Source organism: Chanodichthys erythropterus, chromosome 13, assembly GCF_024489055.1.
Source record: "Chanodichthys erythropterus isolate Z2021 chromosome 13, ASM2448905v1, whole genome shotgun sequence".
NCBI classification, from domain to species: Eukaryota; Metazoa; Chordata; class Actinopteri; order Cypriniformes; family Xenocyprididae; genus Chanodichthys; species Chanodichthys erythropterus.
In genome coordinates this window covers 53,273,661-53,298,762 of record NC_090233.1, presented here as the reverse complement: position 1 = coordinate 53,298,762, position 25,102 = coordinate 53,273,661, and the positions used below count along the sequence as shown (strand labels likewise).

Here is a 25,102-nt window from a genome sequence, read left to right as displayed (position 1 = left end):
TCAAATGTATTAATTTATTAATTATTTATTTTTATTTAAATCAAATTATTTTCATTTATATAAATGCATTTTAGTCTATTGTATTAATTTATTCTTAACTTAAATGATTTGATTACAACTTTATTTTTATATTTTATTTATTTTTACAGTGCATTTCTATTTATTTAAATAATATTGTATTTTATCAAATTAACTTATTTCATTTATTTCAATCAGATTTTATTTTAATAATTTAATATTTATTTTAATTAAATGTTTTGTAATAATTTATTCCTGATTTAAATACAATTTTATTTATTTTAATATTTTTTACACTGCATTTCTATTTATTAAAATCAAATTGTATTTAGTTTTATCAAACATATTTATTTCATTTAAAAAATATTTTAGTCTTTTTTATTTATTGAGTTTAAATGCTTATACTTCTCTATTTACTTATTTTTATTTTATATTTGTATTTATTTTAATTTTCTATATATTTATTCAAATAAAATGTTTTTTTTTTATTTATGTGGTTATTTTTTTGTATGTTATTTATTTATTTTAATCAAATGTATCAAATTTTATTTATGTATTTTAATCAATTTATTTTAGTCAATGGTATTAATTATTTATTTATTTATTTATTTAAACACAATTTTATTTATTTATTTTGCTTTAATCAAATGTAGTTATTTAGTTAGTTTAATCGTATTTTTATTTATTTATTTTCTACGGGTTTTGTCTAGATCCCGTCATTTCCCAGTTATATGATTGTTTTCTTTCAACTATGTGAATTTAATTAGAAGTTAGATTTCATCTAAAGACACCTGTAATTGTTTCATCATGTGCAGAGTAAATAATATGAAACGTATTTGTATATTCAAACAAAATATGCATTTATTTCCTTTTCAGTCATATACTAATGTACAGTTTTTTACTGATCAGACAAATCACAATAATTAACTATTAACAGAACTTAAAAGAATCTCTCTAATTCTTCTGGAATAATTAAATGATTAATTCTGATACATTAAAAAAAAAGATAAATCCATTCATACCATTTAATGCTTCACTTTCATATGATTGCGTGGCACACGACCTGTGAGTCGTAATATAAAATACAACAGAAATATATGAAATTTAAGGCACCAATATTCTTGCACAAAATTACTCATGACGTTTCACTTCTGTGGTTGTGAAAATATAAAATATCAGCATTGAACTGCCTCCTCCCTCCTGCGAACAAAAAGACAAATAAAAGAATAAATATATTTGGTATTTAATCAATCCTGAAGGAAAAGGTCACCCTAAAATAAAAAACATTAACTGATCATGTTGGTGGATTTAAAAAGTGATAAAATCTACTTGATTTTATGGAGTTTGTTTGAACGACTCTTACTTTTTTTTTTTGCAGTTTGGCGACTAAATCCTCTAAAAGACAGACATGTTGCAACACATCTAGGGCAAAACTAAGTTTAGCATCAAGCCACAGACGGCGAAGAAAGCCACACTCGAGCTGGTCAAGAGCAGAAGCGCCACAGACTGTTTCCTCAATCTTCATTTTGGCCGACTGTCATGATGACTAATATCAAGTTATATTTTCCTTCAGCCACATTTAATAAATCATGTACATTATATAAGAACACAATGCATATTACATAAAGCATGACAGAAAGTGCATAAAGTGAATTGCACAAGTCCACTATCTCAGGACTTCCCCTACGCTCCTCTAAACCCAACTTCCTGTTGATGTAAAAGCAGGCTTCCCAAAGCAGACTTCCCAAACAGTACGCCGGATGCAAGCCCAGCGCTCCGGGCTAAAAATAATATCCCACACAGCTGCATATGACTCTTACTAAACAGTAAGAGAAGCTGCATTTCTTTTTATGTCATAATAATTTGTTTTCAATCCACGCTGTCTGACACTTGACGGCTGCTCTGTTAAGTCTTCGTCGTCAGTTAGGAACCTGGGTGTGCTCTTTGATACCAATCTTTCATTTGAAGGCGATGTTACTAGCATCTGTAAAACCGTTTTCTTCCATCTTAAAAATATATCTAAACGACGACATATGCTCTCAATGAAGAATGCAGAACAGTTAGTTCATGCGTTCATGACCTCGAGGTTAGATTACTGGGTGGTTGCCCTGCACGCTTAATAAACAAACTCCAGCTGATCCCGGTTCTGTCATCACTGCATTGGCTTCCTGTTAAACATCGTATAGATTTTAAAATCTTGCTAATTACTTACAAAGCACTAAATGGTTTAGCTCCCCAGTACCTGAGCGAGCTCTTAAAGCATTATAGTCCTTCACGTTTATTGCGATCTCAGAATTCAGGCCAGCTGATAATACCTAGAATATCAAAATCAACTGCAGGCGGTAGATCCTTCTCCTGTTTGGCACCTAAACTCTGGAACAATCTTCCTAGCATTGTTCGGGATGCAGACACACTCTGTCAGTTTAAATCTAGACTAAAAACACATCTCTTTAACCTGGCATACACATAACACATTATCAATTTATATTTTCAAATCCGTTAAAGGATTATTAGGCTGCATAAATTAGGTCAGCTGGAACCGAGAACACTTCCTATAACACCAGATGTACTCGTTACATCAGATGAAGTATGGCATCTACGCTAATATTAGTCTTTCTGTTTATCCCGAGGTTTACCGTAGTCATGATCGCGAAGATTCTAATCTTCAACCAGATGGATCTGGATTAAATATTTTGTAAAAAGTGCTAGGCCTATATAAATAAAGGTGACGACTTCATTTGATAAAAAGTCAAAATTATGACATAAAACGCCGTAATTATGATAAAGTTGAAATTATGAGATAAAGTTGTAATTGTGATAAAGTTGAAATTATGAGATAAAATGTCATAATTATGATTGTCAAAATTATGAAATAAAAAGTCATATTTATGATAAAGTTGAAATTGTGAAAATAAAAAATCATAATTATGATTAAGTTGATATTATGAGATAAAGTGGCAATTATGATAAAGTCGAAATTATGAAATAAAAAAAATGTAATTATGATAAAGTTGAAATTATGAGATAAAGTTGTAATTATGATAAAGTCAAAATTATGAAATAAAAAGTCGTAATTATGATAAAGTCAAAATTATGACAAAAATTTGTAATTATGATAAAGTCGAAATTATGAGATAAAAAAGTCGTAATTATGATAAAGTTGAAATTGACAAATTTGAAATTGACAAAGTTGAAATTATGAGATAAAAAATTTGAAATTATGATAAAGTCGAAATTATGAGATAATAAAGTTGTAATTATGATAAAGTTGAAATTGACAAATTTGAAATTGACAAAGTTGAAATTATGAGATAAAAAGTTGTAATTATGATAAAGTCAAAATTATGACAAAAATTTGCAATTATAAATAAAGTCGAAATTATGAGATAAAAAAGTCGTAATTATGATAAATTTGAAATTGACAAAGTTGAAATTATGAGATAAAGTTGTAATTATGATAAAGTCGAAATTGTGAAAATAAAAAAGTCATAATTACGATTAAGTTGATATTATGAGATAAAGTGGCAATTATGATAAAGTCAAAATTATGACAAAAAATTGTAATTATGATAAAGTCGAAATTATGAGATAAAGTCGTAATTATGATAAAGTTGAAATTGACAAAGTTGAAATTATGAGATAAAAAGTCATGATTATGGCATAAAAAGTAAATTATGACATACTAAGTCATAATAATGAGATAACATTTTAAATTATGAAAATCATAATTATGAGATTAAAAAGTTGAAATTTAGATAAAAGTTTAAATTGACATACTAAGTCAATGATATGTCATTATAATGAGACAAAAAGACACAATTATGACATAATTAGTCATAATTATGAGATTAACCTTTAGCTACATTATGAAAGTGAACAGCAGGCACAGCAATGCCGATATAATCACAGACATCCGCAGTATGGGTACAATATGCGTCACATGACTACATTTTCAAGCTTCACACTAGAACACGAAAATAACTTCTGTTTTAAATGTCTCCACTTTGGAGAGCGTCTTCAAAAGCATGCATTCAGACGACTTCACTCTCAGAAGAAGGTTCTGTACGGAAGCTTCACGTTCTTTCAGGCGCTTCATATAGAACCTTTTAGGGCTTCCATCACTTTATGGATTTAGTTTTAATTAATTTCGTTTTAATTCATTTTTAACTTTAATTGCATTTACTGAATTAAACGGCTCGTAACCATACTTTACCAGTAGAAAAAGAAAATTAAATATCCATAAAACATGAAAGTATTACGTAATCATTTAAGACATTTCTCTTTATACAGAACCTTTTTGGCATGAAAGGTCTTTAAGACAGAGTCAAGAATCCTTTACAGAACCGACTGAACCTGAAAAGAGTGCTCTGGCTTCTTTAATTATTGCTCATCTTGTCTCTCTCTTCAGATGTGAAGTCGTCTACCTTCAGTCTACAGCAGCGTGCATGAGCGCGGCTCTCTGAACGGGTTACTGCCCGCCGGCACTCCGACCAGCAGCGCGTCTTTACTGGCGTTCTGGAGGCAGTACTGCTGAAGATCCGCCGCCGCCTGAGAAACCTGCATTACAAACACACTGTTTACGTCTGAAATCAGGTGACAGCCCAACTCAGAACTCAGGGGACTTTCAAAGCGTTGTAAGGATGCTGCGTTTCAGAAGGGGAACATGGTTTGATCACATTGTGTAAAGTAAAGTAAAGTAAAGCTGAGCGAGTGGATCAGGTAATCCGAGCTGGAGTGGGGGAGTGGAGGCGGAGACTAATTTGCATATTTAGAATTCTGCATGTGCTACATAAAGCAAGGGTGTCGAGTTACCGTCAAGCTATTTTCAGGCATGAAGAAATTATTTTCATTGGAAAAATGTTTTGAATATGTAATTTTGATTATCAAAGATAAGTTTTAAGGGATAAAATTGTTGACTGCAGGGGGACTTTATGACATAAAGTGATAATTATGACTTTTTATGTCATAATGATATGATAAAACGTTTATAACATAGTAAGTCATAATGACATTTATAGTTATGAGATAAAAAGTCAAAATTATGAAACATTCATAATTATGACATACTGTCATAATGACATAATACATTATATTTAATGACATAAGTTGATAATGAGATAAAACGTAAAGATAAAAAGTAATTCATAATTATGACATACTAAGTCATAATGACATATGGCATAATTATGAGATAAAAATGATATGATAAAAAGTTTATAACATAGTAAGTCATAATGACAGTTATAATTATGAGATAAAAACTCAAAGTCACTAATCACAAATTCATTACACACTAATACTTTTTATCTCATAATAATAACATGTCATTATGACATAAGTTATAATTATGAGATAAAAAGTCAAAATGATGACATACTAATTCATAATTATGATATAATAAATCATAATGACATATAATTATGTTGTAGTCAAAATTATGAGATTAAAAAGCTGAAATTGAGATGTGACATACTGTCACAATTTTGACTTTTTATCTCATAATTATGACAAAAAGCAGAAATTATGACATAATAAGTCATAATGACATAAGGCATAATTATGAGATAAAAATATGAAATTGAGTTATAACATAGTAAGTCATAATGACACTATAATTATGAGATAAAAAGTAAAAATTTATACTAATTCATAATGACGAGTTATAACTATGAGACAAAAGTCAAAATTATGACATACTAAGTCACAATTTTTACTTTTTTATTTCATAATAATGACAAAGACATAATTTTGACCTTTTATCTCATAATTATGACAAAAAGCAGAAATTATGACATAAGTCATAATGACATTATAATTATGAGATAAAAGTAAAAATTGATACTAATTCATAATGAAGAGTTATAACAATGTGATAAAATGTCAAAATTATGACAGTCATAATTATGAGATTAAATAGTTGAAATTAAGATAAAGTCGAAATTATGACATACTAATTCATAATTATGATACACTAAGTCATAATATTAGTCATAATTACGTTGTAGTTAAAATTATGAGATTAAAAAGTCAAAATAGAGATAAAGTCAAAATTATGACATACTAAATCATAATTATGATATACTAAGTCACAATTTTGACTTTTTTATTTCATAATAATGAAAAAGTTGAAATTATGACATACTAATTTGAAGTTATAACATGGTATACTGTCATAATGACAGTTATAATTATGAGATAAAAAGTAAAAATGATGGCACTAATTCATAATTATGACAAAATAAGTCATAATGACATAAGGCATAATTATGAGATAAAAATTTGAAATTGAGATAAAAAGTTAAAGTTATAACAGTAAGTCATGATGATAGTTATAATTATGAGATAAAAAGTAAAAACTGATACTAATTCATAATTATGACATTCTAAGTCACAATGACATAAGTTATTATTATGAGATAAAAAGTCGAAATTATGAAAGTCATAAATTATGAGATTAAAAAGTTGCAAAATTGGGATAAAAAGTTGAAATTATGACTGAATGCCATAATTTTGACTTTTTATGTAATCATTTTGACTTTTTAGTATGTCATAATTATGATTTACCAAAGAACAACCTGTCCGTGCCGGCATCAGTGACTCGATTCCTCCTCATGACAGATGAATGTGTGCCGAATACTGAGAGTTAGTTTGGACACAACCTTTGACATCAACTAAACTAAAGCTACAGGAAGAGTTTCTCCTCCTCTAAAGCTTGTCAAGCCTATCATTTCACCATCCTAATAAATCTGCAGATTATGGTTAGTTGTGTTTTCTTACATTTGACCATATTATTTTCTATTTGTGCTGTGATTCATCATGAATTTATGAAGGATGACAGACCTGTCAAAACAACTCAATAAAGTCAGATTTCTGCTCGTGTCGTCATATTCAAAATTTCCTCTATTGCAGAAAATGTGTTTTACTTCTGTAATTCAGTCATCATGACCACTATATATAACTGTTCTATTTTAATTTATGTTGGAAATTTCAATTATTATATTAGTTTATGTTTTGTTTTTTACAATTGTTGTTATTTTGAGGGAAACAAAAATAAATTGGTGACCATATTAGTTATCATATCTGCTTGTTTTGAATGTTTAGGACAAACTTTCTAACAAGAATCCACTAGACAAACAAACAGCAGTGTGATAATGTGAGTATTCATTTATAAACACACACACACACAGTTTGAGTGAGTGAAAGTGCAGAGAAGTAGAGTCAGACTTACTTTGATCCTCTCCACGCTGGCCTCGAGCTTGAGCTGCTCAACAGTGCGCTTCATGTTCGACAGGTTCGAGTTTGAACTCATGATCGTGATGAAGGGAAGTGTGTCGGATGAGATGGTTCATGTGTGAGTGAAGCTGAAAGACTGCTGATCTCCAGAGAGGCAGCGTGGGCGTGGCTAGGGGCGTGTCAGAGGGCGGGGCGTGTGCGCTGTTATCTTGGGCTGGATGTGTCTCTCGTGTCTGAATTATTGGCCCCCCAAAAATAATTTTAGAAAATGTACTGGATATATATAGTTCTTATATACCAACAAAAAATCATGCTATTCCATTTTAAATGATAATAAGTCATAGGAAATTATGACTTTATTTCATATAATATTTATTATTTTATTCAATATAATACTATACTTTAATATACTTTAAATATAGGCTAGTTTTTTTTTCACGTTGAAGACTTTTATTATGAAATTATTCCCGGTTAGGTTGTCATCACAGTAGCGGTGTTCACACCTGCTCTCTTCCTTATTCTCTCCACGAATGTCGCGATCGTGTTCATCATCATCATCATCAGAACATTGATGAAGGTAACGCGTTTGCTATCATTGCGATTTCGCGCAATATACACGGCGGACGTCATAACGTTTTCACGTCGCGCTTTGACGTAACGAGATGGCAACGGCGCTGGCGTCCATGGAAACGGGCTTCGTGAAACTAGTTCTGATCCAGTTTAGATGTGAATTGTGATTCATACAGTGTTAATGCTTCTGAAAGTTGATTTGTGGTGATTTTCCTGCACACAGAGTGATGGAGCTGCTCCCTGTGCTCGATCCAGAGGAGAAGCTGCGGGACAGACTGTGGTATCCAGCTGCTGATTCTCTGTTTCTGTTTCTCTCTCTGTGTCCAGTGGTTTTAACATCTGTCTGCTGTGCAGGTATGTCGTTGTGGCCACAGGTGCTGCTCCTGGTGTCTCTGTGGGTCACACCTGCACATTTCTGCCCTCCTCTGATGGAGGAAAGGGAAGGATTGTGGTGGTCGGTGGAGCCAATCCTGACGGGAGCTTCTCTGACTCCCACATGATCAATCTGGGTAATAATGAGTTCAGTAAAGGCTTCTTTACAGAGGATCTGTGAGATGTGGGATAAACCAAGGAAGTGATGTCAGTGGAAAAAAAAAAATAATAAAAAAAAATAAAATAAAGTATTAAAATAAATATATAAATAAATAAAAATGTAGATTAAATTATTTTAAAATGAATTTAAATAAATAAGTTAGATTAAAATAAATAAAACAGTAGGATAAAATTAATAGTATAAATAATTATTAAAATAAAGAAATAAAAATGCAGACTGAAATAAATATATAAAACAATTAGACAAAATAAATAATAAAATGAATAAATTAAATAAAAAATGTAGATTAAATTAGTTTTAAATAAATACAAAAATATTAAAATAAATACATTTTATTTTAATAGTTTTGAAAAAAATGGATTAAAAGATCTAAAAACAAATTAATTAATAAAAAGGATAAAATAAATTAGGTTAAAATTAGATATAAATAAATAAGTATATAAATTAGATTTAAGTAAATAAATAAAAGGGATAAAATAGTATAAATTAGATGTAAAATAAAAATGCAGATTAAAATAAATATATAAAACAATTAGATAAAATGAATAACAAAAAAGTTAAATAAAAATGTAGATTAAATTATTTTAAAATAAATAAATACAAAAATATTAAAATAAATGTTATAAAAATAGATTAAAATAAAGAACTAAATAAATAAATAAAAATAGAATAAAATAGTATAAATTAGATTAAAATAAAGAAATAAAAATTCAGATTAAATAAGATTAAAATAAATAGATAAAACAATCAGATAAAATACATAAAATAAATTAATTAAATAAACAAAAATGCATATTAAAATTAATAGATAACAATTAGATAAAATAAATTAATTAAATAAATAAAAATGGAGATTCAATTATTTTAAAATAAATGCAAAAATATTAAAATAAGTTATTTTAATATTTTTGAAAAAATAATAGATTAAAGAACTAAATAAATATGAAGTAAGATAAAATAAATAGTATAAATTAGATTAAAATAAAGAAATATAAATGCAGATTAAATAAGATTAAAATAAATTAAATAAATAAACGTGCATTAAACTATCTTTAAAATAAATAAATAAATACAAAACTATGAAAGTAAATTTCTTCATATTTTTGAAAAAAAAGATTAAAAAAAAAAAAATAGGATAGAATAAATTAGATTAAAATGTAGATTAAATTAGATATAAATAAGTATGTATTGATTCAAATAAGTAAAAATAGATTAAAATAATTAAATATATATATATATATATATATATATATATATATATATATATAAATAATGTAGCATAATAGAAACAAAATATTTTCCAAATAATATTTTAGACACATTTATAATATTAATTTTTCAGATAAACTATATAAATGCCTTTTAAACTTTAGGATGGTGGTCCATCACATGAGGATGATCATATTTAGGGGTCTGTGGCATCTGAAAGATTGAAAATATATTAATTAAAAATATATTTTCTATATGTTAACATCACTAACAATGAACAGTAATATATTTGTAAATTAAAGTTAACCAAGACTAACAAATGCAGAAAAAATGTTCATTGTTAGTTCACAAAATATTAATTGCATACAGAACATAATTGTAAAGTATTGCCACATTTCCAAATCAACATCAACATTTTTGGTTACATTTATAAAGTGTATATTAGTACCGGTCACAATGTCATAAAATCTGCATTCATTAAACATATTCCCTTGTATTTAACTTTGCAGATTCTCATGAATGGGAGATTCCAGAATGGGCCGGTCTGCAGGCGCGTTATGAACACTGCAGCTTTGTTCCCGAGAGCGACCCGCAAAGTCTGTGGGTGTTTGCTGGAGCCGAGAAGAGCGGAAACCGCAACTGTGTTCAAGTGTTGCGCATGTCAGGTTCATAAATGACGAATATTAACCTGCATGCTTGTGCATTCATACAGTACCAGTCTCCAAGGCTGCAAAATTAAAAAAACGTAAATATTATTACAATTTGAAACAGCTGGTTTCAACATTGATAATAATCATAAATGTTTCTCGAGCAGCAAATCATCATATTAGAATGATTTCTGAAGGATCATGTGACACTGAAGACTGGAGTAATGATGCTAAAAATTCAGCTTTGATCACAGGAATAAATTACACTTTACTATATATATATATATTCACAAAGAAAATATTGCAATAATATTTAACAATTTTTACTGTATTTTTGATCCAATAAGTGCAGCTTTGGTGAGCAGAAGAGACTCTTTCAAAAGCATTAAATAATCATAATTATTCCAAACGTTTGACCCCCAGTGTATATGCCGTTCATTGTGCTGTGCAGATGGTTTGTGGAAGACAGTGCAGGTGAAAGGAAGTCCTCCTACAGTCAGGACGTACCACACAAACTCCGCCTGTGTTGGAAACAGACTATACGTGTTTTCGGGAGGCGACGCCGGAGCAGCTCCAGTCACTGATCCACAAGTCCACGTCTTTGATTCAGGTCTGTCAAATACTTATATTTGGAAACAAATACAAGTACTGAAATATAGCTGCAAGCAGCAATTAAGGGGCCAAGCACAGAGAGCAATGAGCAATTAAAGACAAATTAAGATGATTTTGAGGCAAAATGGCTGAAAAATCATGAATGCAATTACTAGCAATATGATTTAATAGTTTATCACTTTCGACCAGTAGGTGGCGCTGTGACCAAATTGATGTGGTGCGGTCAGAGTGAGGTGAAAACACCTGTAAAGTTTGGTGTCAATATGCCAAAGCATTGCAGAGTTGTTTTGCATCATGTCATCAAATTTGTTTATGCGGAATATGAAAACGTTTCATCTATTGACACAAAATGCATACGCTAGAAAGAGTAGGTTTTTAAAGAAAAACAAAAGGGTGCACAGGAAGTTCGGCCAAATTGGTATCTATGTTCTCGGCTTGACCCAAGGAATCTATTAAGACCAGTGTTATCTACATAGGCAAAATAAATCAAAAGCTATTAGCATTTTTTTACATTTTTGACCCCATGAAGACATATAGAATTTTACGACAAAATTCAAAATGATTAATACCCAAAATAGCCTTTGGGTATGGGTTATTGCTCAATTTGGCATGCTGCACTGAATCTAAAGAGACCAGTTTTGTGATTTTTGGCCAAATCGTTCAGAAGTTATACGCAAAAATGTAAATTTTTCATATCTCCTGACCACTAGGTGGCAGTGTGCCGAAACTGTGCAGGTACAGTTCAACCTGAATTCCGTAACTTTTTGTCGGCATGGTCTGAAGATCATCTGGTATAAGTTTCAGTAAAATTGGAGCAACAACCAAGGAGGAGTTCGAAAAAGTAGGTTTTTCGTAAAATTCAAAATGGTTGATATGGGAGAATTGGTTATCGTTCGACTCGACATGCTGTACCGAATCTTAAGAGATCAGTTTTGTGATTTTTGGCCAAACTGTTCAGAAGCTATAAGCAAAAACGTCAATATGCTAAAGCATTGCGGAGATATAACCTCGTGTTCATTTTGGCAACTTTGTTATATTCGTTTGTGGTACGAACTTATAATATCGCAAATATTTATCAGCCTTTTGAATATTCAGTACAGGTCTTGATTTACATCATGATTTCATTGTAGTGTCATTGAGATACTATTATAGTTTTTATTAATATTTTGAATCAGTTTTTAGTTTTTATATTTTACATTTTCATTTAAGTTGGTTTTAGTTATTTTTATTTGTTTTTGTTATTTTTAAGTTGTTTTAGTACATCAAGTAAAATTTAATGATATTTTATATTTTATTTCAATGAAAATGTTTATTTATGGTCTTAGTTTAGTTACCGTTAATAACCCCGTTGCAAAATATCAGCAAAAAAGTCAATTTTTCATATCTCCTGACCACTAGGTGGCAGTGTGCCGAAACTGTGCAGGAAGCCTCAGGTCAGGGTTGTCATAACACACACCAAGTTTGGCAAGAATACGCTAAAGCGTTGCGGAGATATAGCCTCATGTTCATTTTGGAGGGAACTTCGTCAAGTTCGTTTGCAAGTTATTCAATAACATTTTGACAAATCAGCTTGAATTCCGTAACTTTTTTTGGCATGGTCTGAAGATCATCTGGTTCAATTTTCAGGAAAATTGGACCAACAGCCTAGGAGGAGTTCGGAAAAGTATTTTTTCCAGAAAATTTAAAATGGCGGAAAAATAGGATGCGATCTAATCGAATCAGTTGGTGGCGCTAGAGCGATTGAGTTAGAGCTGGGGCTAATGTTCAGACTGTCCTCTATCAATGTGCCAAATTTCACAACTTTCCCAGAAGCGGTTCTGTGGGCTGCTGTAGACTCAAGAGCTGAGGAACAATAAACGTATGAAAACGAACTTGATTGATGCGTGATCACCGCCTGCCTTTATTTACAGTCACTGCGACCTGGACGCAGCCGCAGAGCACAGGGAAACCTCCTGCGCCGCGGCACGGACACGTGATCGCAGCCGTCGGAACGGACATCTACATACACGGAGGAATGTCAGGAGAGACGTTTCACAACGACATGTTCTTACTGAACACGGGTGGGTCAGGAGAGAGTAACACAAACCAACATCCATCAGATCCACTGATGATGCTTACTGAACCATGATCCTGCTGCTGTTTTCCCACCAAACTGATGTCACTTCCTGGAGGATGTTGTCATGTCCTCGTTTCCTTAAAAGGACAGGAGAACATATAAAATGATCCAGCTGAAAGTCAATTCACATTTATTTAAAATGACAAGTTATATGAAAGAACCGGGTAATTTTCTGAACTTTTAAAGTAGAGGCTCAACTGTCCTCCTTGTACATATTGTTGCATTTTATTATTTTTTCTCTCATGGTTATTCAGAAACTATGAAATGGGAGAAAGTGAAAGCGAAAGGCGAAATCCCACCAGGGTTGGCGGCGCATTCATCCGTGAGCTTTGGGAAAAACATCTTCATCTTTGGGGGAATGACGTCAGAGGGAGCCTCAAATTCCATGTTCAAGTTTCAGTGCGGTACGAACTTATGATAATATCGCAAATATTTATCAGCCTTTTGAATATTCAGTACAGGTCTTGATTTACATCATGATGTCATTGAGATACTTATAGTTTTTATTAATATTTTGAATGTTTTTAGTTTTTACATTTTACATTTTAGTTGAAGTTTTAGTCATTTTTATTTGTTTTTGTTATTTTTAAGTTGTTTTAGTACATCAAGTAAAATTAAATGATATTTTATTTCAATGAAAATGTTTATTTATGGTCTTAGTTAACATTAATAACCCTGTTGCAAAATGAATAATTGTGGCCAAAATATTAAATAATATTAGCCTTATATATATATATATATATTAAATATTAAATATTATATTAAATATATTATTAAAAAATATATAAAAAATATATTACTAAAAACTGTGAGTACTCATATATATATATATATATATATATATATATATATATATATATATAATTATATATATTATATAAAGTAATTTTGTTGTTTTTGTCTTTTTTTAAGTTATTTTAGTTGATTAAATTGAAATGAAAATAAATGTTTACTTTGCAATTTGTTTTTAATATTTGATTTCAGTTTACTTTTTTTTTCTAAATAAATAATTTATGGTTTATTTTAGTTAGTTAACTATAATAACCCGGTTACAAAACAAATATCAAATAAAAACAAACAATAATATCAAAGCATCTAAAGTAATATGATTTCTCACAGACAAACAGCGCTGGACGCGGCTGAAGTTTGAAGGAGATCTTCCTCCGGGGCGACTGGATCACTCCATGTGTTTAGTGCCGTGGCGTGTGAAGACGGCGGGTCGAGAAACATGTGACGCAGATGTGCAGCATCTGTGCTTCATCTTCGGAGGAATGGACACTCAGGGCGTCATATTCAACGACTGCCTCGTTACGCTGCTCACATGACCACTAGCTTTTATATTCAATAAACATATTCAATCTCAAAAGAGCTGAATTGATTTCCTCAAGTTCTTCTGAGCCGGAAGATCTGTTAGTTTCAACAAGATTAAAAACTATAAAACTAGACTTCATGTGGGAAACAGGTCAGAGAATTACTTTAGATTTTAATCTGGTTCAATTGCACATCATATACATTTAACATTTGCATTGTCAACTTCATACATATTTGAAAAACTACTCAAATTGATATGCATTTTTAAAGTACTTTTGAACAACTTAATACAGTTTCCCAAACTGTTTGAGAGTTATTGAAAAGCTAATTAAATCATAGGTGTAAAATTCCCCAGGTAAGTGACCAGCATTAACTTGTTGAGCTGTAGTAGCTTGTCTATTGGATCGGACCACACAAACCAGCCTTCGTGCATCAATGAGCCTCGGCCGTCCATGACCCGGTCACCGGTTCACCACTGTTCCTTCCTTGGAGCACTTTTGATAGATCCTGACCACTGCAGACCGGGAACACCAAACAAGAGCTGCAGTTTGAGATGCTCCATCACAATGTGGTCCTTGTCAAACTTGCTCAAATCCTTAAACTTGCCCATTTTTCCTACTTCTAAACACATCAACTTTGAGGACAAAATGTTCACTTGCTGCCTAATATATCCACCCACTAACAGGTGCCGTGATGAAGAGATCAGTGTGATTCACTTCACCTGTCTGGTTCCAGGTGAAAAACAAGAAGTACACTTCCATAATGTACTTAAATTAGTGTGTGAAAATAGAGCACTTTAAATACATTATGGAAGTGTACTTTTTTTTTCCCTTCACCTGGGGTCATGTTATGCCTGATCGGTGTAGATACACATATTTGTGTTACATGTGATTAATTAATTTGACAGTACTAAAATTCTTACTAAAAAGTAAAATATTGTATTTGTTAACCTGTATGTCATGTAACTATAAACAAACATCTGAGAACCATGAATGTGAAAACTTAAAATATCAAGACTTGCAATTTTCTCCTCAGTTCAGTTTAGACACGACATTTGAATTCAAGAGACACCCGTCATTTTGTATCAAACATTTATTGTTTAATTGTGGTAGAAAGGTCTTCTACAGTTGCCAGATTTTAATAAATAACTTTTTGCATGTCACATGGAATTTACCCAGAACCCCTGAACTCCCTCCCAGAACTGCCTGAGAATAGCAGCATCGAGCCTCAAACCAGGCTGACTAAATCTCCACAGAAGTGAAGAGAAAATAAGAAAACAAATGCAACTCTTTAATGCACCCCACAAGTCTTTCCCGAAGAGATTCGTGGCTTCACGGTCGACCGGTTCATACAAAACTGTTCAATATGTACACCAGTGCCACTTCTAGAGGCGAGGGCATCAACGCAACTGAGCAGAGTCACTGGACGATCTACAACTCGTCCTTTTCGCCCTGCTCGTCGCCCTCTTCTGGTGGCGGGCCGCCCGCGCTGCCGTACAGCTTGCTCACGATGGGCTGCACGACCTCCTCCAGCTCCTTCTTCTTGGCCTGGAAGTCTTCGAGTTCTGCTTCCTGATGAGACTCCAACCACTCGATCTTCTCCTCGACCGCCTTCTCGATGGCTTCTTTATCTTCGGACGACAGCTTGCCGCCGAGCTTCTCCTTGTCGCCGATCTGGTTCTTCAGAGAGTAGGCGTAGCTCTCCAGCTCGTTGCGGGCGTCGATGCGCTCCTTCAGCTTCTTGTCCTCGTCGGCGAAGCGCTCGGCCTCGTTCACCATGCGCTCAATGTCTTCGGGTGTCAGGCGGTTCTGGTCGTTGGTGATGGTGATCTTGTTCTTGTTTCCTGTGCCTTTGTCCTCAGCGGTGACACGGAGGATGCCGTTCACGTCGATCTCGAAGGTGACCTCGATCTGAGGGACGCCGCGGGGTGCAGGAGGGATGCCGGTCAGGTCAAAGGTTCCCAGAAGGTGGTTATCCTTGGTCAGGGGACGCTCACCTGGAAACAGGCAGAGAGAGAGTGTGAGAACTAGGGCTCGACATCAAAAAAAATAAATAAATAAATAAAAAAATGCGAGAATAAGTCATTTTATCACATTTAGTTTAAGTGCCGATCAATAGCGGATAATGTTCTGATGGGAACAAGGTGGCGCTATTGAGGCTCATGCACACAAAGAAACTCAGTTAACATACTGCAGTAAAAACGTGAAGTATTTATAACATTTGATACAGTTATGCAAAATCATACGAGTCATGACCAATGATTCAGCATTTTAAAACAAATCGGTTGAGTCAATGATTCAATGACTCATTCATAAACATGCCTCATTCTTGAATGAATCAGCCATTTGAATGAATCGTTTGAATGAATGACTCACTCATTAAGATAGTCACCTGCTGCCACCTACTGGCAGTTTAGTTTCATGTTTAAAAGTAAGATTCTTTCCAACATTTCTTATTTGCATAATGTAAATTTTCAAACAATCTCTTAACATTTTTTTTTAATAGTTGTAATTTCAGTGTAAATGATTTAATTTGATTGGTAACAACCCTGTAGTGTTTTATTCTAATTAAATTGATCAAATGTAAGAATTTAAAATGAAAGATGAAGCACAAAAGTTATTTTTTCCAGACGAGCAACTTTTTACTCTGACAAGCGAATGATCCGAAGTTCATAAAGCACATGACGAGGCTTAATGTCAAGCCCTGGATTCTATTCTGAAGATTAAATGAAACTGTCTAAAACGTAGCAAAATATTACATGTAATGTGTATGCATGTTTGTAATTTACCACAATGCCAGTGACCAGGCTATTTTCGAGTGTAACTGTCATGTTGACGCTAAAATCTTTGGCTTACCTTCATAAACTTTGATGGTCACGGTTGGCTGGTTGTCAGAAGCGGTGGAGAAGATCTGGGATTTCTTGGTGGGCACGACTGTGTTTCTGGGAATGAGCTTGGTCATCACTCCTCCAACGGTCTCAATGCCCAGGGTCAAAGGGCACACGTCCAGAAGCACCAGATCACCTGATCAACAGGATTCAGTCATTAATCATCTCACAAAAAAAGGGTTTGGCAAAATTATAGTCAAAATTATTTTGGTCAATATTGAGATGATTATTTAACAATTGATCGTTAACTTTGGAAACATCAATTTATTGAACATGAGATGGATTTATTATCCAAAAGCTAAATGAGAGCATCATTGCAAAATGGAAAACTCACCGGTGTCCTCTTCTCCGGACAGAACTCCAGCCTGAACGGCGGCTCCGTACGCCACGGCCTCGTCGGGGTTGATTCCTCTGGAAGGCTCTTTGCCGTTGAAGAACTCTTTCACCAGCTGCTGGATCTTGGGGATTCGAGTGGAGCCGCCGACCAAGACGATCTCATCGATGTCAGACTTCTTCAGGTCAGAATCTTCCAGAACCTTCTGCACTGGCTTCATGGTGGAGCGGAACAAATCCTGCAAAGGGGAAACAAAAAACATGGGTTATTTTAGTAATTCATGCATTTATTAATATTTGGAATTAGTCATTTTATTTTAAAGTTTTGCAAGTTGTCATTTTTATTATATTCTCTCACCATGTTGAGCTCCTCAAACTTGGCGCGGGTCAGAGTTTCAGAGAAGTCTTCACCCTCGAAGAAGGACTCGATCTCGATGCGGGCCTGGTGCTGGGCAGACAGCGCTCTCTTGGCCTTCTCCACCTCACGCCGCAGCTTCTGCACGGCACGGTTGTCCTTGCGCACGTCCTTTCCGGTTTTCTTCTTGTACAGCTTGATGAAGTGCTCCATGACGCGCTGGTCGAAATCTTCCCCACCCAGGTGAGTGTCTCCATTGGTGGCCACCACCTCGAACACGCCGTTGTCGATGGTCAGCAGGGACACGTCGAAGGTGCCGCCACCCAGATCGAACACCAGGATGTTCTTCTCACCATCCTTCTTGTCCAGACCATAAGCGATGGCGGCAGCAGTTCTGTGAAGAGCAACGAGACGTCCATCAGGGTTACAATCATTCATGAGAACTACAAAACATTTGTTATTTGAAATTGAATACATTTTAACAAATAAAAACAGAGCGTGAATCAGGACTTCAAAGATTTCTTATCCTGTTGCGCCCTCTATAGGCCATAAGTGACTAGTCGACACCAAGCTTAAAGTGTCATAGAAAGAGCATTAAAGTCAATTAGTCAGTGCAACCCTTACTTTTGATTAATGTTAGCTAATGAAACCTTATTTTAAAGTGTTTCCTGGAACTATAATAGGAGATCCATGATACTAAAATAACACTGATGTCAATTTAAACGTGATGCACTAAAGAAAACGATCTGTTTTACAACAAAGCATGTGTAACAAGGTTCTTACGGCTCGTTGATGATCCTCATGACGTGGAGACCAGCGATGGTTCCTGCATCTTTGGTGGCCTGGCGCTGGGCGTCGTTGAAATAAGCGGGCACAGTGACCACAGCATGTGTGACCTTCAAAAAGAGCAGAACTGAATTAGATTAAGTTTCAGCAGCTGTTGGCCTCAATGTTTCCTGTGTGCTGAAACCAAAACTTTACCTTCTGTCCCAGGTAAGCCTCTGCAGTTTCCTTCATCTTAGTCAGAACCATGGCAGAGATTTCCTCAGGGGCAAAAGTCTTCAGTTGACCTGCTCCAATATCCAGCTGGATGTGAGGCTTGTTCTTCTTCTCAATAACCTGGAAGAGACAAAGCAGGTGTTTAGCATTCCCAAGTGAAGACAAAGGGATGCAGAGCTCTGGCACAATACAGGTTCACAGACGGGCGTACCTTAAAGGGAAAGTATTTAATGTCCTGCTGCACGGTGGAGTCGCCCCATGTGCGGCCGATCAACCGCTTGGCATCAAAGACTGTGTTCTCAGGGTTGGAGGTCAGCTGGTTCTTCGCAGCGTCTCCGATGAGACGCTCTCCTTCAGTGGTGAAGGCCACATATGATGGAGTGATGCGGTTTCCCTGGTCATTGGCGATGATCTCGACACGACCGTTCTTGAACACTCCAACACTGATGAAAAAAGAAAACAGTATAACTACACAGTAATAATGTTTATTATGAAGTATGAGAGAGAAATGTTCACACATTTTGCTTTTAAATAAAAATAAACGTAATAAAATTATACAAATTAAAAATATATAATGTATAAAATATAGGTATACACATTTTTTATTAAATTGTAAATATTTTTAAATATATAAAATGTATATAAAAAGTACAATATTTGTATATATTTGTATTAGATATATAATAAAATTATATTTTTGTTCCAGTTTTTAATTAAATTTTTAAAAGTAAACATTTTGTGTGCCAGGTTGTCAATAAAATAAATTGCTATAAAAAAAATGTTTATAATTTTATATATTATATTTTATATACATTTAATTATCTTGAAAATCAATTTTATGAACTTAAACTCATTCTCACCAGGAATAGGTTGTCCCGAGGTCTATTCCAATCACTGTCCCAACACTTTCCTTCTTCTCATCGTCTTCGGCAAACACGCTGCCGGCCACCAGCAAAAACAGGCAAAGGAAACGCATTTTGGCCTAGATCTGGTGTCAAATCTTCACTGATTTCTGTAAAGAATACATTAATGTCAATGGTCAGGGCAGGTACATAATACAGTAAACCTAACTGGTTGGAAAGTTTACAATAATCAAGTAAAACGCCTTCATGCAAAAACAAGACTGGAGAAATCCTAATTATCCTCTAGAATGGCATGAACTGAAGCATTGAATTCAATTATGTTTTTCAAATAGAAATAATATAAGAACAAACAATGGACACCATTTTCCAAATCTGAAGTAGATATGATGTTCAGTCACTGAATAATATTCTAGAGTAACTACTCTCCAGTTCAACCTCGTGGTGCATCAAATCCTAATTTTTCTCAATTTACTCCAAATATTAATATCATTGTAAATATACATTTAAAAGCCCTAAACATTTTAAAACACATTTACTTTTAATTGAAACCCATTTAAGATAAAAGACATTAGTTCCTCATGTTTTACAGGTTACCATCTAATGAATGAACATATAAGCAGCAAGCTATAACAGCAAAAGTTCACCAGAAATAATTTATGTCGATAACCAAAATATTTTCGGACACCATTGACTTCCATAGCATTTTTTTCCCCTCGCGCACGTTATTATAGAAGTTAACGGCGGTTCACATATTTTTCAAAATATCTTCTTTAGTGTTCAACAGAAGAGAGACATTTTTACAGGTTTGGAACGACATGAGGTCGAGTAAAAGATGACATAATTTTCATTTTTGGGTGAACTGCCCCTTTAAATCGCCATTTCTCACGACTATCCAGTCAAAATGGGTTAGTTATCTTCAAAGCGGTTTTGTAGGATAAAACAAACAATTAGACTTAAACTCTTACCTGATAACGCAGAATTAAGCAGTAATCTCAAGGGCGTGTGCTGAACGCAATGTTTCTCTCTTCTGCGTTTCTCGTGTGTTCTGTCTGTCTCGACTGTCACTCATGCGCTGCTCGCCTGTATATAAGCCGTCACCGCTTCCCCGTCGTGGAGCCTCGCCATTGGCCGGAGAGCAGCTCGTTGGAAGGCGCTCATTGGCTGAGCGTTGCACGCTGGCTGATGCTGATTTGCAGACGTACTGATGGGGAAACGTCATCAGACGAGGCGAACTGTAAGGATTTCATTGGCTCGCGTGAGTGTCATTTTGTGAAAATTCTGGATGAGGAATCTGGTGCATTTGAAACAGGCCAAGAAATAGAAATATTTTGAGAGGCCTTAACCAAAAACTCACACATTTTACGTACATATGCACATCTCAGAACAAGCATTTGGGCTTTAATATATATGATTGTGTGTAAAAGCAACTGTCTGTACGTTATCTTGTTTATTACATGGCTGCTTGATGAACAAATAAATATATGGACAATGCATTCTGAGTCTTATGGTGTGAGAACATGAGAGAAACTCCCACAATGATCAATTATACAGTTTTGCCTCATGCAAAAATGTATCAATCACTATAATATTCAGCTTATTTAACTTATTAAGTGTTAAATAACTTATTAATAGTTTATTAATATAAACTATTGAGGGGAATCTGATGGGTGCTTGTGTGAAAATATGGCATTCACAATTATATTTTTGTGGTTTGGTGACTCATTATGAGCGATGAACTATCAGCATACAAACAACAAATGATTTTCTGTCATGTAATGATGCAATGATAAGGAACAACCTGGCAATGTTTTTAAGTATGTTTCAATTCTTAGTCAAAATTACACTAGTATTACTGCATTTATGCTAAATAATATGTTTTTTTTTTTTTGACTAATTAAAGGTGCAATATGTAATATTTTTTCAGTAAAATATCCAGAAACCACTAGGTCAGTGTTATATATTTTGTTCACTTGAGTACTTACAATATCCCAAATGTTTGCAATTATTTGTAAATCATGAGAAAATTGCAATTTTAACCAAGGTTCCAGGACATGGGAGGAGTCGCCTGTCAATCACGCCATACCCGCGTTACCCTCGGTTTCCGGTTTTATTTTGTAGAAACCATGGAAACACCAAAGACGCTTTAATATTTACATGTTTTAATAGACAAGGGAACAACTGTTTTGATATATTTATAGACAGAAAACTAATTGTTGTTACATAGCTCAACACGTTTAGTCTTATTTCTCCATCATACAATACATTATAAAAAAAATTGCATGCCATTTGTCAACACAAGCCATCCAGAATTTATTAATATGATATTGTAAAATCGATCTATCTTACTGCAGTGTGTAACAGTGTCTCACAGCAGCCGCTGAGCGTTATAACATAATTTTCAACACACTCAAATGTATCTAATATGATAAACAGCGCTGTGTCACCTCATACTCATGACTGGAAAAGCGGAAGCGGCGCCGGCGACTGTGTCATAATAAAAGACCCGCTGCTCGTGAGGCGTGTGTTGCTCAATCGCTCCAGCTCCTCGTTCAGCTCCACAACACTCGCTCCTGCTCTGCTTCACAATACACTAACCTTAATAATCGCATCCATGAACATGAGTTCTTCTTGAGTCCAATCCCGATTCTTTTGCGTCATCAAGCTACGCCTTTGTTTTGAATAGGCCTCTAGCGACCTCTAGCGGAAAGAATTATTACATACTGCACCTTTAACTTATTGATCAATATACATTTCTGAATTGATTTAGAATTTTCAGTCTTGTATTTGTATCTACAATTCACATACCAACAATGAAAATTAATTACACGTAAAATAATCATAAATCATAATCATAAAATATTTTTATGGAAAGTCCCAGTGTAGAAACATGGGGAAAAGTACGGCCTGTACACACCGAGACGAATATCGCACGCACTGATCGTCAGCGTTTTTCAAGACGTTTTTTGTGTTCATACCCAAGCGATTTTCACTGGCGATGTGCAGATTGAACGTGCAAATTCACTCCCTGACAGTTTGTGGCGCTTGTGCTTAACGGTAGTGCAAATAAACATATTTATAAGATTACTAAATTTAAAGAAAATATAAATGCAGATATAAAATGGCATATATATGACATGAGAGATGGTAGACGGCAGAGCATATAAGTCACATAACAGTAGCGGTAGTGCAAATAAACATATTTATGAAATAGACATTCTCAACTATATTTCTTGAAAGTTAAAGGGAAAAAAAAAACTGTAAAAATACAGAAATAACACACATCTTATGGTGTGGCCAAGAACTGGCAGAGCACCCATAGCGTGCATCTCAATCAGCTTACTAGTCCACTAGTCAGGGCACTGATCAGGGAGTCGGCCACATTCATTTACCCAACCTAGGAAGCTAGGGAGCTGATTGAGATGCAGGGATAGTTTACTTCCTTGTCTACTTACTTCCTCTTAGTCGTCTTGGTATTATGTGTGCTCAGTAAGACTGTTTTGTGCTTGAGCACCACCAAGTCGTGTTTTACTATAACTTCAGCAGCTCCAGGCACGTGAACAAAAGTGGCAATCTCATTGGTCTGCCAGTTAACGCGGTGTTTTAAAAAAATGCCACTTTTACACCTGCCGTTTTTCGCGTCGGTGTGCACACTTGCATTGGCGCCCTTTGTTTAGTCACGAGGCATTAAACGTTGGCAATAATAGCGTGCGATATTCAGCCCGGTGTGTACAGGCCTTAAGACCTGGTTGTTTATACATGCAGAGAATTCAATCAGTCTGTTATTTGGAGTCCATACAGCTGAATATTCGGCCAGCGTGAATTTCCTCCGGAGTTGCTGGCTTTTGGATGAACCTGTTAGACATTGGAATCTTCTGGGATTTAGTTAGTTGAGCTACTAGATCGTCAGTTATGGATACTCCAGAGAGTGTTTGTTCCAAGTTCTGAGAGGTGAGATTTTGGCGATAAGCTCCGGAGGACACAGGAACAGGTTAGTCGTTTTGGTCTAGGTGCACTCCTAGGTCAAATGCAGAAGTATCATGTGTTTGCATAAAAACATCTCTCCCCCTACAAGTTTCAGCAACACAGCTTTAGCCTCAATCACCTCAGGTTTCTGGCAGATATCCGACTGAGCAAAATCCCAGAGTTGTTTGATCACTTCTTCCCTTATTGCCGTCGACTCAGGCAACTCCACGCCAACAGTTCCATCTAAAGTGAATAACTCTTTCTTCAACTTGAGCTCCTGGGAATTACAAGCCCTGCTGATGAAGTCTGCAATTAAAGCCAGACTGAGCAAGTCTTGGGGGAACAGAATGTTTTTTTCCCCGACTGATTCCTAAGGGCACAACAAGTCCATAGACTTGTAATCCAGTGCTATCACATCCACAATCCATCTGGAAAGTCTCTGCTTCGAAATTGGAAGCCATTTAGTGTGGCCTCTAAAGCAGAAGAACAGCTGCTCTAATTGCAGATACTGACCAGAGACCTCAATATGCACTCTAAGGACCTTGACGGGACAGAGTAGATGAGGTACCTGCTTGTTCAATGCGAGCGGAAGAGCTGGCAGTGTTATCACCTGCATTCTAAACGGGGTGGAAAGCACTTTTGGAACAAAGCCTTTCCTTGGACTAAGGACCACTTTACTCTCATAAGGACCGAACTCAATGCAGGAAAGATACAGAGCCTGCAAATCTCCAACTTGTTTGACTGACTCTAAAGTCAGCAAGAGGGCAGTCTTAAGCGGAAGGGACCAGAGGTCAGTTGACTCGATTGGCTTAAAAGACTGTGGAAAGTTCCCAATCCAGGACCGAGCATGGGTGTAGAGGTTTCAGCCTCCTAGCCCCTCCGAGGAACTTAACGACTAAGTCGTGCTTCCCGATCAATTGATTTGCAGCGATGGCTGCCACAAACTTTGAGTGTGGAGGGGGCATGTCCACTGTCCAGCATCACCTGCAGGAACGTCAGAACTGACACAGTATCGCATTCTGTGGGGTCTATTTTCGAAGCTAGGCACCAGCTTGAGAAATGGACCATTTCTAGGAGTAAAGGCACCTTGTGGAAGGGGCCCTTGCCTCTGAGATTCTCATGACATCACAGGAAAAGACCTGACGGTTCCCATCAAGGGGCCAAACATGCAGGTCCCACAACTCTGGTTGGGGGTTCCAGATTGTCCTTCCTGCTTGGGAGAGGAGGTCTCTCCTCAGCGGTATGGGCCATGGAGCTGCTGACAGTAGCTGGAACCATAGCTGGTTCTGCCAGTTTGGTGCCACCAGAAGAACAGCACATGCTTCTTCCCATATCCGACTGATGACCTGTGGGAGCAGGGCTACAGGAGGGAAGGCATAAAGGCACCGACGCGGCCATTTCAGAGCAATTGCGTCCATTTCCTATGAAAAGTA

At 35.0% G+C, this 25,102-nt stretch overlaps 3 protein-coding genes across 3 annotated transcripts; 1 reads left to right on the top strand and 2 right to left on the bottom strand.

The window, feature by feature from the left end:
- Positions 1–754: 754 nt before the first annotated feature.
- On the bottom strand, positions 755–7,428 carry gng10 (guanine nucleotide binding protein (G protein), gamma 10). Its single transcript, XM_067406464.1, has 3 exons — positions 7,247–7,428; positions 4,443–4,575; positions 755–1,218 (listed from the first exon to the last, which is right to left on the bottom strand). Exons 1-2 carry the CDS (start codon positions 7,325–7,327, stop codon positions 4,450–4,452), a joined length of 207 nt encoding a protein of 68 aa, XP_067262565.1. The 5' UTR covers positions 7,328–7,428; the 3' UTR covers positions 755–1,218; positions 4,443–4,449.
- A 298-nt stretch (positions 7,429–7,726) lies between these two features.
- rabepk (Rab9 effector protein with kelch motifs) lies at positions 7,727–14,319 on the top strand. The gene is made up of 8 exons (XM_067406976.1): positions 7,727–7,828; positions 8,045–8,101; positions 8,176–8,330; positions 10,093–10,248; positions 10,682–10,840; positions 12,753–12,902; positions 13,213–13,362; positions 14,078–14,319. The coding sequence occupies exons 2-8, from the start codon at positions 8,049–8,051 to the stop codon at positions 14,281–14,283; spliced, it is 1,029 nt and encodes a 342-aa protein (XP_067263077.1). The 5' UTR covers positions 7,727–7,828; positions 8,045–8,048; the 3' UTR covers positions 14,284–14,319.
- A 795-nt stretch (positions 14,320–15,114) lies between these two features.
- Positions 15,115–20,810, bottom strand: LOC137033985 (endoplasmic reticulum chaperone BiP). Its single transcript, XM_067406517.1, has 9 exons — positions 20,672–20,810; positions 19,704–19,855; positions 19,055–19,286; positions 18,826–18,963; positions 18,628–18,740; positions 17,848–18,238; positions 17,491–17,728; positions 17,125–17,292; positions 15,115–16,265 (listed from the first exon to the last, which is right to left on the bottom strand). Exons 2-9 carry the CDS (start codon positions 19,817–19,819, stop codon positions 15,700–15,702), a joined length of 1,962 nt encoding a protein of 653 aa, XP_067262618.1. The 5' UTR covers positions 19,820–19,855; positions 20,672–20,810; the 3' UTR covers positions 15,115–15,699.
- Positions 20,811–25,102: the final 4,292 nt, after the last annotated feature.